The sequence below is a fragment of the Stigmatopora nigra genome, chromosome 2 (genome assembly GCF_051989575.1).
Source record: "Stigmatopora nigra isolate UIUO_SnigA chromosome 2, RoL_Snig_1.1, whole genome shotgun sequence".
NCBI classification, from domain to species: Eukaryota; Metazoa; Chordata; class Actinopteri; order Syngnathiformes; family Syngnathidae; genus Stigmatopora; species Stigmatopora nigra.
Window position 1 is genome coordinate 10678706 of NC_135509.1, and position 16922 is coordinate 10695627.

At 39.6% G+C, this 16922-nt stretch overlaps 2 protein-coding genes across 2 annotated transcripts in view; both read right to left on the reverse strand.

Annotated features, from left to right (window-relative positions):
* Nucleotides 1-127: 127 nt before the first annotated feature.
* On the reverse strand, nt 128-8629 carry LOC144215401 (structural maintenance of chromosomes protein 1B-like). Its single transcript, XM_077744300.1, has 25 exons — nt 8431-8629; nt 7575-7763; nt 7303-7415; nt 7019-7222; nt 6611-6849; nt 5987-6245; nt 5763-5903; nt 5558-5640; nt 5209-5416; nt 4951-5136; nt 4403-4594; nt 4182-4328; nt 3821-3958; nt 3556-3672; nt 3349-3455; nt 3100-3241; nt 2837-2982; nt 2585-2738; nt 2266-2364; nt 2036-2189; nt 1732-1886; nt 1500-1651; nt 1274-1343; nt 931-1041; nt 128-588 (listed from the first exon to the last, which is right to left on the reverse strand). The coding sequence occupies exons 1-25, from the start codon at nt 8534-8536 to the stop codon at nt 445-447; spliced, it is 3756 nt and encodes a 1251-aa protein (XP_077600426.1). The 5' UTR covers nt 8537-8629; the 3' UTR covers nt 128-444.
* Nucleotides 8630-11771: 3142 nt separating this feature from the next.
* LOC144214864 (copine-8-like) overlaps nt 11772-16922 on the reverse strand; it is a 29150-nt gene continuing 23999 nt past the window's right edge. The window contains exon 20 of the mRNA XM_077743579.1: nt 11772-16842. Coding sequence (XP_077599705.1) covers nt 16630-16842 — 213 coding nt within the window. The 3' untranslated portion in view covers nt 11772-16629. The remainder of the gene's footprint in view (nt 16843-16922) is intronic.

Sequence of the window (16922 nt, forward strand, 5' to 3'; positions counted from 1 at the left end):
AAACAGACATTCATTTATTGCAGGAATTAATACCCACAACTGCAAGTTACTTATAATTTGTGTTCATGGAAGAACATAGCCTGTATCTTATAGCAATATCCACTGAACAAAAAACAATACAAAAGTAACAATGAATAGTAATCCTTTATTGAGTTCATTTGAAATACAATTAACTCAAATGTAGTCAATGACATTTTCCCTAGTGGTCAACAAGAGGAGTAAACTGCTACGCCTACATAACTAGGCAATTTGGTATATTGAGAATACAGGTCACTCAGGTCATCAATGCTTTGTTAAGATTAAAACAAAAAAGGAAACATTTCAGTGACACCCTTAACAAACACTCCCTGAAAACTTTCAGTTTCATATATAAGAGCAATAAAGCACAAAACTAGCTAGGAAATACAATTGCAGATAAACCATTTCTTCCCAAGTGAAAACGACTCAGATAAACAATGAAGAAAAGGAGAGGCTGTTCTCCAAGTTTTCCTCTTCGGACCCATCCCTGGCGGGCATTCTGACATCGTCTCCCATAGGGAAGGGGCGAAGGTCCAACGACAGCAGGCGACTGAACATAGATTCGTCAAACTGTGGGGAGAAAATAGACAGGTGGATGCGAGAGGGTAGGTAGGGACTACCAAGCGCAAAAGACAGATTTAGACCATTTCTCAACCATAATTCAATGGTTCAAATCAATGGTCTATCCCACTGTCCTTTTAACCAGGGAATCACCTTTCCAGCATGATTAAAAGGTCAAAACTGTGAACTCTGTATCTAACCCCCTTTAAATATATATATTTTTTTCCATTGTTCTGACTTCCCCTGCTTCTGAAAATGTACTAAACTAGTCATATTTTTTTCAATACATAGTACATACAGCAGTGTATTCATTAGATTCCAATAAAGCTAAAATGAACGCCAAGTTCTTACATCCACATAAACTCCCAAGAGGGTGTCGGCCCTGGAGAAAAACTCATCCTTCAGCGAGATGGCGATGACCTGCGTTTTCTCTTGGGATTGTTCTCTGATGAAAGTGGCAACCTAAAAGCACAACATGAATAATAGTAGCGTTGGATGCAAGTTTAACATTACTGCACAATCACTAAAATGTTAGACATTATATACAATACTGACTGCTAATGTGGAAGTGATTTTTTTTAAATTTATTGCCGTTTATGATTTGAGAAAAAACAAGTGCATGGATGTCAAATGGATACTTTATGAAGCCAAATAATAATATTTATCTGAAAAAAATCTATGTTGCGAGTCTTACCTTTTCAATGTTGGAGTGGTCCAGGGAGGCATCCACTTCGTCCAAAATCAAGAAAGGAGCAGGGCGGAAACTGCAAGAGGGAGGAGTATTTTTTTTTGTACTTGCTTGGAACCTTATTTAATTAGTTTTTAGTACATTGCCCATCCTTGTTTTGGTTGCTTTTACAACTCCGCAGCCTTCTCTATCTCAGTTAACGGCATGGTTCAATTTGTGTCATTGAAACTACCTGTAAATGGCAAACAGCAAAGCCAGTGAAGCAATCGCCTTTTCCCCTCCGGAAAGATGCTCTATGGGCATATAACGCTTCCCAGGAGCCACACAGGTGTAATTGATGCCACCAAGATACGGCTCCTCCGGATTGTCAGCAGATAGAGTAGCCTGAAAAACATTGCATCGAGATTTCTAGAGTTAGGATCATATAGCAATTTCACCTTGACGATGGGAAGCAGACTTTTCACCTGGGCGCTGTCGTTCTGGCATATTCTCTTGTAGATGCCGTCAATGACACCACACAGATGGTTGAAGCACTTGGTGAAGAGTTGTGAGCGCTTATTTTTGACTGTCTTATACTCATCGTTGCACTTCCTGGCAGAGATGGTTGCAGCTTTGAAGGCTGGGTCAGGGACAGCAAATTCTCTGTTAGTTATCTTCACATCCCCCGCTGCGACATCTCCAGAACACTTCATTTACATAACGTATTTACGAACGTAATTGGGATGTCGAGAACGGATCGAGAATGGACATTTAAAGTCCCCACAGTACCTTCGGTGACATCTTGTAGCTTGTCCTTCACCATCCTATGCTTTTCCATAGCTTTAAAATTAGGCAAGGCTGTGTTTTTCAGAAGCTGCTCTAGAGCATCAAGTGAGTCCTTCTGTGTCTTCAGATAGTTTTCCACCTCCTCTTCAGGTATGTCCTGCAAACACACACAGACACCGTGAACACGGCTTGCGATGCTTATTTATCGTAATGCTTAAACATCACTGTGTCACCTTGCTTTCAGCTTCCAGGCAAGAATAGTCAATAACAAGCTGGGACTCCCTCTCAAAGATGTCCGTAGTGACAGAAGAATGTTCAAAGCCTTCTTCCAGCTGGATAAATCAAAACACACCCACTAATTTACAAGTCTGTCCATCCACATGTGTATAATGATAATCTGGGTGCTCAAAACGCCCGTGTAAGAAAAAACTAAGAATGATGGTGGTGAATTCTCTTATTACACACTTTGGCACACACACAAACATCAGTTTTGTCATATGAACAAATGATGCAAAGAGTATACAGTATCTTAACGCAGAGAGGTCTTGATACCTGCAGTTGGCTGACTTCATTCAGGTCACCCGACTGCAAGATGATTGGTTGGTCATATAATTTGCAGGCCAGAAGCAAGTTGTGTCGGCTTAAACGGTTCTGCTCCAGGCTGCTCTCGGCACAAAGGACCTCCTGCTGCAATTTCTCCAACTCTCTGTGGGAAAATGTCGAATTTCATGCACTTTTTCTTAATAAACCAGAGTTGTTGTTAACAGTGTTAGATCTTTTTTTATTATTAGTAATTAGTTTAACCTGTTCATCTCATGGAGCCGTGGGATTTTCTCATCTATATCAATTTTGGCAGATGCGACCTGATTCTTCTTTTCGAGCAGCTGGTTCTTCATTTCCTGCAGTTTTTCATCATTTTTTCCAGCAGCCATCAAATGCTTCTCCTCGTCCTGAAAGGGGAGACTGATTATGAGGCTAAAGAAATCACCTTAAAAAAAACCTCTTTAGAGGTGCATCAATTCTACTACTAAATTGTGATTACAGGATGACAGTAGTTCCATGCTAACCTTTTTCTTCTGGGCCATGTTGCCTTCTTCTTTGTGGATTGAGGCCTGTATTTTACTGAGCTTTTTCTTCTGTTTTTCTAGTTGCTCCTTTTCATACTCCATCTTGGCATTCAAGCGACTACACTGGTTCTCAAACTCCAAGCTGATCAAATTTGCAGTCCATTAGATTGCAAATTTTCCCATACAAAAATGTAGAGAACATGAAAATGAGAACGTTGATCCCACCAAGTCTTTAATCATTTACTATACCGCTTCTCGTCGTGCTCTTCCTGATGTTTCAGCTGCTCCTGTTCATAAACTCGGATGTTGCTCACTCCAATTTCAGCACAGAAGTTAGAAAACACTGCATCCTCTGTCTAAAGAAGCATATTTTATGAATAAAGATTCCACCCTGATGTCTGCAAACCTTAAAGGATGAGAAATATTTCTTTTATATTTGCGGTTAAAGGATGATACCTGCTGAATCTGTTCATTCAGGTTATTGATGGCCTCTTCTTTCGCATTCGCACTTTGTAGCTGCATCTGGATCTGGCAGTTGATGTTTGACAGTTCACTCTCCAAACGAGAAATTTCCTGTCACCAAGGGAATCGACAATAGATGATAACGATGTGCGTTTGCAGCAACAAAAAACATTTTCAAGCTATCGACGCAGATAACCCTTGGTTGTATTGATTTGAAAAGCCAGGATATTTTGCCAAGTCAATACGAAGATCACCTCACCCCATGGCATTTAGGGATGCTTTGCTTTACAAGGAGATCCAGTTCAGTTTTGGAATATTTCAGACGGGTCTTTAAGCCGTTTGCCTGCAGAATGATCTCATTAAGGTCTGACTCCTTCCGTCTATGTCTCATCAGATTCTGCAACATCAACAACAACAAAAACCTTGCATCATCATTGGATAACTATTTGGAGTTTTCTGGGGGCACAGGGTCTGAGACTGGGTCTCAGTCTTTGTACATGTTTTCAGGACTCAAAAATAAACCTTCTATCCGCAGAGAAAAAAACCCAATGTCTTTAAAGTACTATGAATATTTTAACGTCAACTCTGTAAGAGAAGCCCTTGACTGCATGATGACTTACTTTTAACTCATCAGTCAGCTGTTGTTTTCTCTGTTTCAGCCTGGTTACATCGTTGTCATCCCAGCAGCGGGCTTTCAAGCGCAGGTCACTGGAGCCTCCAGAGATCACGCCGGACTTTGAAAACAGGGTCCCATCCAGAGATACGGTCTGCGGCAAACAAAATGAGCTCAGAACAACTCATCAACAAACCATTGTTGCACTTATCTAATCCAACGATTTACCTTATGGCGCTCCTTTCCATCAAAGGCAATGCTCCTGGCGTCTTTTGTGGTCTCACACACAAGCGTGTTGCCACATACAAACTGCACCACTCTCCTCAGTTCAAGTGCACTTGTGTTCACATTGACGAGTACAACATCCACTACCATCTTGGCGCCCGGTATCTCCCTCAGACGCTCATTTAGGGGATGCACCTGAATATGTGAGCTGATGTTTAATATTGCAAGGCCTGTTGCGATAAATGCTATTAAATGAGAACTAGTGATCTGTTAAATTCATTTCTACAGGTGAGGTAAGAACACCATTGGTGCTGACAGGTAACTGCATATAAAGGACCAGGAGGCCAGAGAACCCAACAGAGGTTGTTATCTAAAATGTCACCACCTCATCTTGTAAAATTCAAATTTTTGCTCAACATCATACTATGTAATGATGCTTAATCAAAAGGTGGACACTTTGGTCTCACAGTATACGTGTATTTTTGGGTGGTGTGGCTTATAATCAGGTACGCTTCATAGTACAGCATGTTGTGCAGCACTAAAGCTCTTACATCCAAGTAGTCGATAGGCAGGAAAGTCTCAGGTTCGGCCCGCTCCTCTCTCAGCATCTTGATGCAGGCTTCCCCCGTCTTCTGTGTCGTCACTACTATGGCCTTCATGAAGTGGCCAAAAACTTTAGTGACGGCCAGCCGATACCTCTTATGGATAGGGCTGCAAAGGTCACACAGGCGGCCATACTGGAAGAAGAACCACATGGAAAATGAGTCCCATTTTGCTTTCATTTCCTATCATCTTCACGTATCTCTTACCACACTATCAGGGAAGAACCGCTGCATCTTCTCCAACATGTCTTTGCGCCGTAGCTGACGGTGGCTCTCGGTTCTCTCAAGGCAAGCGTCTCCCAGCTGATCCAGTGCCTGTTTCAGCTCCTCCTGTACAATGTTGGCACGCTCTCTGCTGGACTGCAACTCTGCCTGCAGGTACTCCTGCTTTTGATGGAAGTCATCCAAAGATGATCTACAAACACATGTTTAAATTCCAGGATATCAGCCAGTACAGAGACCCATTACTGTCAGTCAAACCTGGGATAAGGAATAGTAATAGGAAAAATACATTTATAATATAATATATAGTATACTTAAGGAAGTACAGACATACCTGGATTTTTTAGTATACTCCTCTAGTTTCTCTGCTTTGCGGGTCAAATCGTCCAACTGTGAGTTGTTGTTTTTGATGCTATCCTACAACAGAATGGTCATTCTAACTAGGTAAATTTCAGATTTTTTAATTTCACCCTCACAAAATTAGGTATTTTGAGACACAACGTAAAAGTGGGTTGTTGTTTTTTTGAATGAGCTATTACCTCAACTTCCTTCTGTTTACGCTGGTCAAACGCCAACTGATCGTACTCTGCCTTGACCTCTCTGCTTATTTTCTGCGACTTTTGATACAGCACTGCGTTCTGCTTCATGGCCAAGTCCTTGAGGCCTCTGTATCGCTCCCGCTGTCAAGCCCATTTTTCAGGAAAAGTTTAAACAACTAACTAATGCATTGTGAAAGCCTCAAATTCTTCTGAGACATGCTCACCTGACTGCCATCTAGCTCGACGTCTCTGCCCTGGGACATTCTCCGTTTTAGAAATTGTACCGTGCAGACCTTCCAGGTGTTTTCCAGACCTGTTTTCTCCAGCTGGGTCTCAGTCAGCTCCCGTTCTATTCGAGCAAGGGTTGACTGGCTGTTTTTCACCAAAGCTTGAAACTCATCCATTTTCTTGAGATGATGAGAGGTGTTTACTTTGGTGTTGATGTAATGAGAGCGAGACTGGGAGACCACAAGCTCCTGGGCACTGAGCATAGGGTTCAATGAAGATCAAGTCATTCCAGGTTCATTGTCTACGAACTTTACGCATTCAATTTCATGCGAAACATACTATGATGCAATCCATAATCATTGTAAGACATTATTTTTGGCTTCTTTTTAGAGCATGCAGTAAATATATGAAGCAATCGATGATCGTTGTGAGAATTTATAGCGCAGGTGACTATTTTTGGAATTTAAAAGAAAAACATATAACCCAATAAGGATATATTTTGTTATACTCGAGTGGCTTTCAGATGTATGACATGGAAGCGTGATGTCCCAATTATAATTCATTCATCTTGCATATTTCATATTGCTCATCCACACAAGGGTATCTGAATGTAAACTAACCGAATCTCTTTTTCCATAAGCTGCTGCTCCCTGACCAGGCGTCCATGATCCTTCTTGAGGGTTTTCACGGTCTCCTCCCAGTCTTGCAAAGTAGCGTTTTGAGCAATAACAGCCCCTTGCTTGACACACAGAATGTCGCTGGTTCTCTCAATTGCCTTCTCGTTATGATAGAGCACAGCCAAGCTCAGTTGCAGACGCTTTTGTTCAATATCCTCAACAAGGCTCTGGTACTTCTGGGTCTGAAAAAGGAAAAACAATAGAGTTCCATGACCGAGCTTAACCTTAAAATATATAAAGAAAAAAATCTATATAAAGAAAAAAATCTATATAAAGAAAAAAATCTATATAAAGAAAAAAAATATATATTTTTTATTCATCTTTAAAAGGAACTTGCCCATAGTTGCCCACCTCTAATTTCTCATCAGACATTTGCTTGCTCTCAACAGCTACTGATTTCTTCCTGGTAAACTGAAAATGCGTGTCCTCCTTGGCCTTCAGCATGGCCTCCTTCTTCTCGTTGTACTCGGCTACAAACTCCTTGGAATGGCTGATGAGTTCAAACAGCTTGCATCGCTCTATAGGATTCTGCAGAGCAATGGACTCCACCGTTCCCTAGTGACCAGCGAGAGAACAACATGGCCAGAAAATCCATGAGTAACAGGCATATATACCTAACTCAACAAAATTACTACCTGGAACACAAGGCAGTTTTGAGCTTTGGTGATAATGCCAATCTTGGAGAGCTCCCTGGCATAGGAGGTGAAAGTAGTTTGTTTGCCATTGATGAGGTACTCAGAGGAGTCACCTGAGAAAAATACAGCGACAAATGAAAGGAATCAATTATGAAAGAAAAAAAACTTTCAAAGTGAATTTTAGATAACTTATAAATGCTGCATAACATTTTTTTAATAAAGATATCAAAACATGTATGATTTAGAGAGGGTGAACTTGAATGTGTGCGCACCAGAGATGCTCCGTGAGAATTGGATCTCCAGGTCCTGGTCATGGTGGTAAAACAGAGTGACGCTAGTACGACCGGAAACCGGCTGACCAGTTTGAGGCCTGTGGATCAGGTCTCTGAGGTTATTCACTCGTAGTACACTTGCCCGCTCCCCTATGGCGAAGCTTACGGCATCAATCACGTTAGACTTGCCTGTTTAATAGAATGGGGAAAAGGTAGTTATTAACCATGGGTAACCTCAAAAAGGACTTTTGGTCATGTATTGTATTATTATTATTATTATTAGGGTTTCTAATAAATAAATACTGAATAGAATCAGTGTTGCAGCATCAGTTTTGGACATTTAGTGTTGAAAAGGTTGGTCTACTTTAAAGGTTTTCTGAGAAAAATAAAGTCTCCACAAATGTGATGAGAACATTTTATTGGAAAAACCGATAATGAGAGATCCGTTAGCGGACATCAGATTACTTTTGATTCGACTCCTAAACTATACCAGTCGAAATGGATTCATCTTTTAGAGCCATGAATGGCAGCCAACAAGCTCAATTTATGAATTCAGTCGAGATGTACAGTAATTTACTGTATGAGAATTACAGGAAATATAAGTACTATAACATATCAGTATCAACATCATTCTTCTAAAACTGGGTAAAGAGGGTCTTCATTCACAACAAACGTTATATTAGTGAATTCCACGACGATAATCGCTTTTAGATAGTCACGTTTTACGTCCTCTAACCACCAAAATTACATTATATTAAGCTAATTAAATATAACAAGTGCGGTATTAGCAATTAGCTTAGCAAAAGAGCTAACTAGCTGTTACAAAACTAGAGTGGAGGCGTGGGGGGTCAATTACCTGAGCCATTGGGGCCAATAATGCAGCTAAAGTTTGTAAATGGAAAAATTTGCTGTCCTCGCCACGACTTGAAGTTTTCAACTACAATTTGTGTGAGATAACCCATTGCAAGAGTTAAATAGAGACAAAAATCGTAATGTCGCCAATGCACTTCTTGCAGTTCTCCAACCTTCTTTCCAATAGGAAGGTCCTTAAAGGGCAAAAAAAATGAACGAACAGAAGCAAAATGTACTTTTTAAATTTTTTCCCCTGGAAAGGTCCTGGAAGGACTGCTGCAAATCTTGACCTTTAAGAATATACAGAATTCAAAACATGATAATACTACTATTATAGGCTATTGCCAGTCAAATAGTTTTTGTTGTAATTAATTTTCCTTATTTTAATGGAGGATTTTGTATTATATGTATAATTATTTCATTCATTGTAATGTAAGGTAAGGTGAGGTAAGGTAAGGAAATGTAATACGTGTACTATAACCTTTTAGTAGATGCATTCTTCCCTCAAAATCAGTAGATGGCAGTGTAATGCTATCTACATACTTAAATGACTTTCCAACAACTAGCCCCTTATTTTCTTAGTGTTACAATGCACGGTAGATAGATTTATAGTGAACATTAAATTATGGATTATATGTCATGCATAGTTATGCTGAATTTCCAATATCCCCAAATAACATTTTATTGCTCCAAATAAAACTGTTGATAGTTTTTTTATTTATTTATAAATCTGGAGCCCTTTATTTTTTTGCAGATGACATCAGATGATATACTGATATCATCTAATATAAAGAGAATATTGTGCAAAAAGTCATTTCAGAAAGTTCAACCATTATTATGTACAAATTCATTAGAGAGAGTGAAATATTTCAACTATTTCGATATTGAAAAATTGTAGACATTGAACTATCAACTGCAGTAGTCTTTTAACAAGTTCAAAATGAACTACGATCGCCACTGCCCAATTCAGAACACAACAACTCAATTCAACATTACTTAATTGTTGCATAACTGTTGATATTGTACCATTTTATGGCTTCAAGAAACTGACATTTCTGATAGATCATGTTGTTTGCAATCATGGTGACATTGTCTATTTAAAATAAAGCCACATAATGAAAGGTTTTAACGTGTGGCTTTTGATAACACGCACCATACGGAGAGTATGCAGGAGACTCCTAGTTGTCGAAATTATTCATGTATTCGGTTGCCATGTTAAAGTTTAATGGCAGTGTGAAAAGTGGCTGTACATGAAAATGTAAGCGTAATGGGCTTTTATCTCTGCATTTTCCCCCCTCCCATCTATAAGAAAAGATGGTGGCCGTGGCCACAAATTGTTTACCATTGCTGCTTCCTTTGGGCACACTATATATGGTTTATTTTAATTTTCTATAAGAGCCCTGATATTGCCTGGCAACCAGTTCAGGATCTTGCCCATCTCCTGCTTATGAGCCCAGAAAGTGAAGCAGTGTTAGGTTTTTCAACTAGTAAATATATTTTCATACAATGTCGCCATATTGGATTTATTTACTTGTGATTTTCCTGTCCAGAATGATACTATTTGCTGAGTTCAAAAGGGAGTCAACTCCAAACTAAGATTTAGATTAACAGCATTTTGAACTCCTATGCACACACACACACACACACACACACACACACACACACACACACACACACACACACACACACACACACACACACACACACACACACACACACACACACACACACACACACACACACACACACACACACACACAACCACATATACTGAGGCACATATGACTAAAATAAACCATAATCACACTCGATAATCACAGCCCTTGGTTGATAGAGCTTTCCATTCAAATGGGGTTTATTAATACCCTTTCAGACATCTTCACATGAGGATTACATTAAATGCACACTAGCCTCCATAACAGACAACAATGAGCAGGCCCAATGGCACACTACATGCATGCATGCACATGAAGACAAGCCCTGGCATGTGAGCTGTCCCTTGTTGCTTGCCTTTCATGAACATTATATTGCTGCCAATAAATCTTTTACAATATCAATTTGCTGCCAGGAACTGAATTACTTCACACATACTGTCACAATGACAATTTGTAGTTCCTTAAAGGATTGAGAAAGTGTATATTTTAGAATTAGAGTGGACTGTGTGGGTATTAATACTAATATTATTATACCACTGTTTTGTTGCTCATCCATATAAACAGTCATTGTATAAAAGCTTGTTAGGAAATGTAAAAATTAAAGAACCTAATTCTGTTTGAATGCATCTCGGCTTTTTAGTATTTAGTTTTTTTTAGTATATAAAGCATGTCCTTCATTCATTCATAATATTACTGTGTGTTTTTTTTTCCAAGTTGGAATACAAACTTCTTGGAAGCACAGTTGATGATATTCAAAGTTGACTTTAGACCCCGATTAAAGTGTGATTACGTGCTCTATTTTAGTACTACCATGACTTGTATCGTGTGTGTCAGAGAGTGATGTAATGTTTCATTCTCAAAAGTCTGCATCACTCGCCTTAAGAATCAGAGAGTTATTACATAACAATCCCAAAAAAAGACATCCCCAGCTTAGGGAGGCCTGGGAGAGGCTGAAAATAGAACGCTGAGCACGAAAAGGAAAGGACGGAGTTATTTTTAGCCAAAGAGACAACCCCTCCGCTTCTATTAATAGCAGAAGATGTTGCTTTGGGTCCTGCGTGTACGCCTTGCACTTGCCGGGACATCTCCATGAACCTGAGACAACACTTCCTCCACCTATCCTCCGAGAGTTAGCTTTCTGAGATCTAGTCAAAACTGCACGCACGATGGCTTATTAGAGAGCAATTCTGCTTGCGTGCGTGCTTGCGTACGCCTGGCACACGGGAAATAAAACGCGGCCTGTGTGCAATGAATGGACCAATGTGAGATTCATGCTGAGCTTGTTCATGTGGGCTTTATTGCTTCAGAGTGCCAAACTGGCACTTCTGCAGCGGGTGAAGAGGATGGAGCAATTTGTGATTACCTCAGTTGAAAACCCCAAAAGAAGAACCACAAATCGATGTCAAATAGCGCTCGAGTCATTTTGACATTCCCAAGCACTGAACATTTCTGGAAACCATTTACTCTGTTCACCTTTTTCTCTTTGCTTTTAAGTACTTTTGTCAAGAGGAGACTGACTGTTAAATCAAATCAACTGTTACCAACAGTCCGGATAACTAATAGCAGCAACAGAATCTCATTAAATCTTCTAAAAGAAGAAAAATGTTTCAAGTAATGCATTTGGGGAAAAAAGGCTTTTATTAGCACCCTATTATTTGTTAGCGAGTCGGCCCACACATGCGGCATTTAGAATTGGCAGCGTGTAAAGCATCCAGCCATTGTTTGGCTATTTAATTATTATTTTTTAAACATTTTTTTTTAGAAAAGACAACTATGGGATGCTACTCACATATAAGTAAATGAGATTAAAACCCCCCTTTTTTTGGTAGTAAGATTTATTGAAAGATTCTTACAGAAATAGTTGTTTTAATTTCGTTTTTACAGTGGCTTCCATACATAAGAGTACCATAAAACCAGTGCTGCTTTGTGACGTGGCAAACATGAGTGTTCTTATGTTACTCGAGTGTCATGCAAAAATGCCATCATCTTTATGCAAAGCAAGTCAAGGCTTGCTGACTTGGAGTTTAGGAAGACCGACTGTTTTATTGGGGGTTTGGTGTTTGGGTTTTGATGGGATCGCAACACCAGCTTGGCTCCATGAAAGCCAGGTTCTCACCAAGTGGTACAGTTCTGGTTTGTTGGCATTCACTGGGAAATCCATAAAAAAATCAACATCAGCTCATCTGATTTTGGTTGTTTTCGATGTTCAAGGATGGTTTGGGCAATCTCATGATTGAGATTTTCAACAATCCAAGTCCATCGATCGATACAATGTTGGAAAATGCCTCAACAATGGCATTAGGTAATAAAGCCGATTTTGTTGATATATCCCCAAATTATTTCTATTTGGTCTTCACTGTACTCCTTGGATGGAACGTGGCTTACTAGATAGAATTTAGATGGGTCTGACAGAGGGTTGGCCTTGCTTTAAAAAAATAAAATAAATAAAAATACACAAATCTTAATCTTCAGGAAAATTGCACATTTCAAAGACTGGCCAATAAAGTTTTCATCGCAAAACAATACAAAACAAATTCCAATGGTATACTCTCATTTTGAAAATCCACTTGTTATAAAAGAACCCATACATGCAAACGCAATGCATGCTTGGATACGAGAAGATATTTAGCACAGGCATTCCGTGGAATAATGGTGACTATATCATAAGGGATGTTTGAAAAGAAACAGCAAGAAGTTCACATGGCCGGGCGGGCTGCAATGTGAACGACGGAGGCGGCCACCACAGCTTTTCTTGCCTATTCCCTCCCTTAAAGCTCTCCATTGTTACTCCTACACGGCCTCAGAGGAACGCTGATTTCACACTTGACGCCATCATGCGACCAAAGCGTTGGAAAGCTTCCGAAAGGCCCCTCTCCGACTCCTCCGCCGTCATGTAAACGCTACTTTTTTTTATTTGCTCTTCCTGAGGGCACTTGAATGCATGCCAAACAATAGATTGTCCAATAAATATAGTTCTTTAAGTTCTTTCTATAGTATGTGCCTATATGGACTGATGGTTGTCACCACCAAAGCACAGTGTAATAAAACCTGCTGTTTGCATCTCGCCTCCTGGAATTTTTATATATATTCACATCGTCTATATTCATGTCAGTATTCAAACACCCAACAATTCTACATGAGACGCATTGTTCGTGGACCACTAGGCTTGGAGACAAAAGGATCCCAATCCTTTTAAGTAACTCCTATGTAGCCATTCACTTTCTATCCATCCCTTTGCCAAACTAGAATTTTGAATATGAAAACAAAATGATCAAGCTTCTGTATGCCTTTCCAAGTCTGTGCTTGTTAGCAGTGGCCAATTAGTTAATTAGCCAGTCAAGAAAGCACAACGGGTCATCAGTGCTGAATCTGAACGGCACATCGTTATACCACATCTTCATGAAGTCTTACTGTTTCGTGATCTCCGCCTTAACCACGACGAACGCAAAGGCGTTTTTTTTTTTTTTTAAAACGAGGTCGCTGATGGCACATTTAATAGCGAGAGACATGAAAGCACTGTTCCTCTGAGAACGCAATCAAAAGTCGGCCTGGTTACACAAGAGTCATGCATGTTTCATACATACACTGGATGCATATACGCAAGAAGACGGAGAGAGCGGGGGCGACATCCAAGTTGTCGCCATGAATAAATGAAATGAAAGGCCTGTATGCCCCGTGAAACACACTACTAGCTGCACACTATACAGTATATATATACTGGACGTAGTACGTACACACCTGCTGGACACAGGATTAGAGACACTGTCACATAAAATCCAATGTAGAAAAAAAATGGGGTAGAAGTTGGATCCCACATAAACCGCCTGATGGTGTAGTGGTTCATTTGGATGACTTTGGTGTCATTTTTATCGTTTGGCTAGATAGCAATAAGACAGAAAATCATAGCATAGAGAGCCATTTTCCCGTTGGATATTGAGGCACAATTTGGGCAGTGAGATTTGAAAGAATGGGGAAATCAAACCTTAATTATCCCAAGGATATTAATGTAAGTGAAACATTTCTTTTATTAAGGTTTCTCTCGCAGTCTTGGACTAATGTGGTATCTCGGATGAACTCCAGGCTATAAGCAGGAGTACATTTTTATTAAAAAATCTTTTAACTCTGGTCTTTTCCATGATCTGAAAACATTTTGTTCATGAGCAGTCTGCCAAATTCACTATAATAATCTACAAACCATTTAAAAAAAATAAAATAAAAAATGGTTTTGCATCGGATCTTATTAAATGGTCTCTCTAATCAAGTGTCAGGTGTTTCGTCTTGGTTTGCGTTCTTCAATTTATGCTACATTTGTCAGCCAGCAGTGAAAAAAAACCACAAAATCAGTGCATTTAAAAAAAAAGAGGTTAAAAGTCTGTCAGACCACCCCCGGGGGACCTCGCTTGATTGCCGACATTACATGAAACAATTACGCCATTAACAAAGTATTGGGGGCAAAAAGCATTGCTACCGAGTCTCAGTGATCACAATATATAGTTATAAAAAATACAGGCCTGTCGTTCATCATTTAAATATGAATAACTTAACATAGAAACACAGATAAGGCCTGTTAGTCATAATTTAAATATGATTACAGGCCTCAGTACAAAATATGATACATAAAGAAGCAGCATTACACATAAGATAAATATCATGAGCCCGTACACCAAAAAAAGGCAGATATTTGTAGTGTATAAATATATACTGTATACTATGGAGTATGTATATGTATAAGAACACATTTCACAAGCATGTGTTTGATGTAGATTTTGAGGCCAGACTTTAGAAAATGTTGTAAACCTTAGAAAATCAGCCTAGAATTTGATTATATGGATGCGAGTGGTCACTTTTTTTTGTGCTTGACTTGAAGCTAAAGCAAACAAAAGGGAGAAAAAAAGAGAGGTTTGTGGCTCAAAGTGTCAGTGCAGTTGGAAGTGGCACTCATTCTTTAACTTTAATGGGTTGCAGGAGAAAACCAATCACCACTGCAGCTGGGTGCTGCGGTAAATGTTCATGCTTTAGTTTCATTGACTGTGATGGACAGGCAATCCAATTGAATTGGGAAGTTCTGGTGGTGAATGAGCAAATGCTTTTGGGCGTCTGGTAACGACAATGGCAGCCAATGAGTTAATGAGACACTGGCGTAGCTCGAAAGACGAATTTCAGGACTATAGGATAGGATTTTTAGAGAACATCATGGTAATTGTTGTTAATACAAAGTTTACCTCGATTCGATTCAAAGGCATGAGAATAATTTCATTAATCATGTGGACATTTCACACAATCAGTTAGTTACATTTCACCTAAAGTCAGACAATTGATGTTTTGAAGTTTAAATTTCAAAATTTGATGTAACAAAACGGCATTTCTAAAAGATAATGTTTTGCCTTTAGATGACTAGATTTATGGGATTCTCACTGAAGTGTAAAAAAATTATACAAAGAAAATTCACACTGTATATTGGTGTGAAAAAATCCTAACAGGATTTGCCACTAACTAAATGTTGAAAATTGACAGCTATAATTAATATAGTCAGTAATCACTAACACTCAACTTCATAATTGTCACAACTCACCAAAGTAACATTGCCAATTAATAACGGCACAATCCTGTGATATATGTAACGCCATTTATGTTCAGAACAATTCATTTCTATGGATGTTGGTAGTTACAATAAGTATAATCACTAATAATTGGTCCCATTAACTTATTGGCAAAAATTGTCGTCTCCATTTTGACTGGAAGGACTGGTTGAGCAATCATTTATCGTCAGCCTCTCCCAGTTAAAATGGATCTGTCGTCAGTGGAGTTCTTGTTTTTCCCAAGAAAAAGAGCATTTGTAAATGCTATTAGAATTGTAGGAGTCTCTCACTCCTGGCTTCATTTGCTTGTTTCTTTTTTTTTTTGGCAACCAGTGTTGTGAAGCACCAAAATTCAAAAAGGACTGAAAAAAAAAACAACCTCAGGTTTACAAACTTTGGCAACACACTGAGAGGTAGGAAGACAAATGATACGTAAACAAAAATTTGGTTGACACACTGCAGTGTGTGAAAGGTGTGAATTACTGCCAAGATATGGTTCCAAAATGCTTCGTGGAAGAACGCTGCCAAAAAGTAAAGATGGCTCAAGTCGCTGGGGCGGACAAAGCCCTGAGTGCAGGATGACACTGCATGCTTTTTTTTTTATTCTTTTTTTTTAACAAGGTCATGCTCCATTTAATATCAAATATGAAAAAGTCACACACTGCATCCTCACATTGATTGGTAGTTTCCTCCTTTTCCAGGCCTCAACTTGTAAACATTTATATACGGAGAGACACAATTCGGTGACAGTAGTGGGATCCCAGAAGAAAAAAAACACTTCCTTTCTTTCACAGCTCACCACTTTTGAGCTCTCACCCCCTTTAAACCAGTGACAATTCCCACTGTCATTTCCGGAAGCGTCCACCTTTTCACGGCGTTCCGACGACGGCGCTCGTTCGCCAGATTAAAAGCTTCCATTGAAGATTTGGAAGAAGAAGAAGAAGAAGGAGAAGGCGAGGCAGCGGAAGCTTAGATCCGGCTTACCCGTCTGGTGAGAAGAGGGTGGAGGGCCGGCGGTGGGCAGGGCGTGTAAGGGGGTGGCAGAGGGCCGGGTTTGATCCCCCGCGTCCTCATGTAAGACAGAAACTGGTCGGGGATTTCCGCCAGCACTTCTTTAGCCAGCCGGGCCATGCTGAGGATGTGATTGCCCCTGCGGTCGATGTAATCCCGGAAGGGAACAAACTGGAATACAGGTGAAGAAAACAATCTCAAATCAGTTTGAATTAGAAATTCTATTGACAGCCACCAATGTCCAATTGATT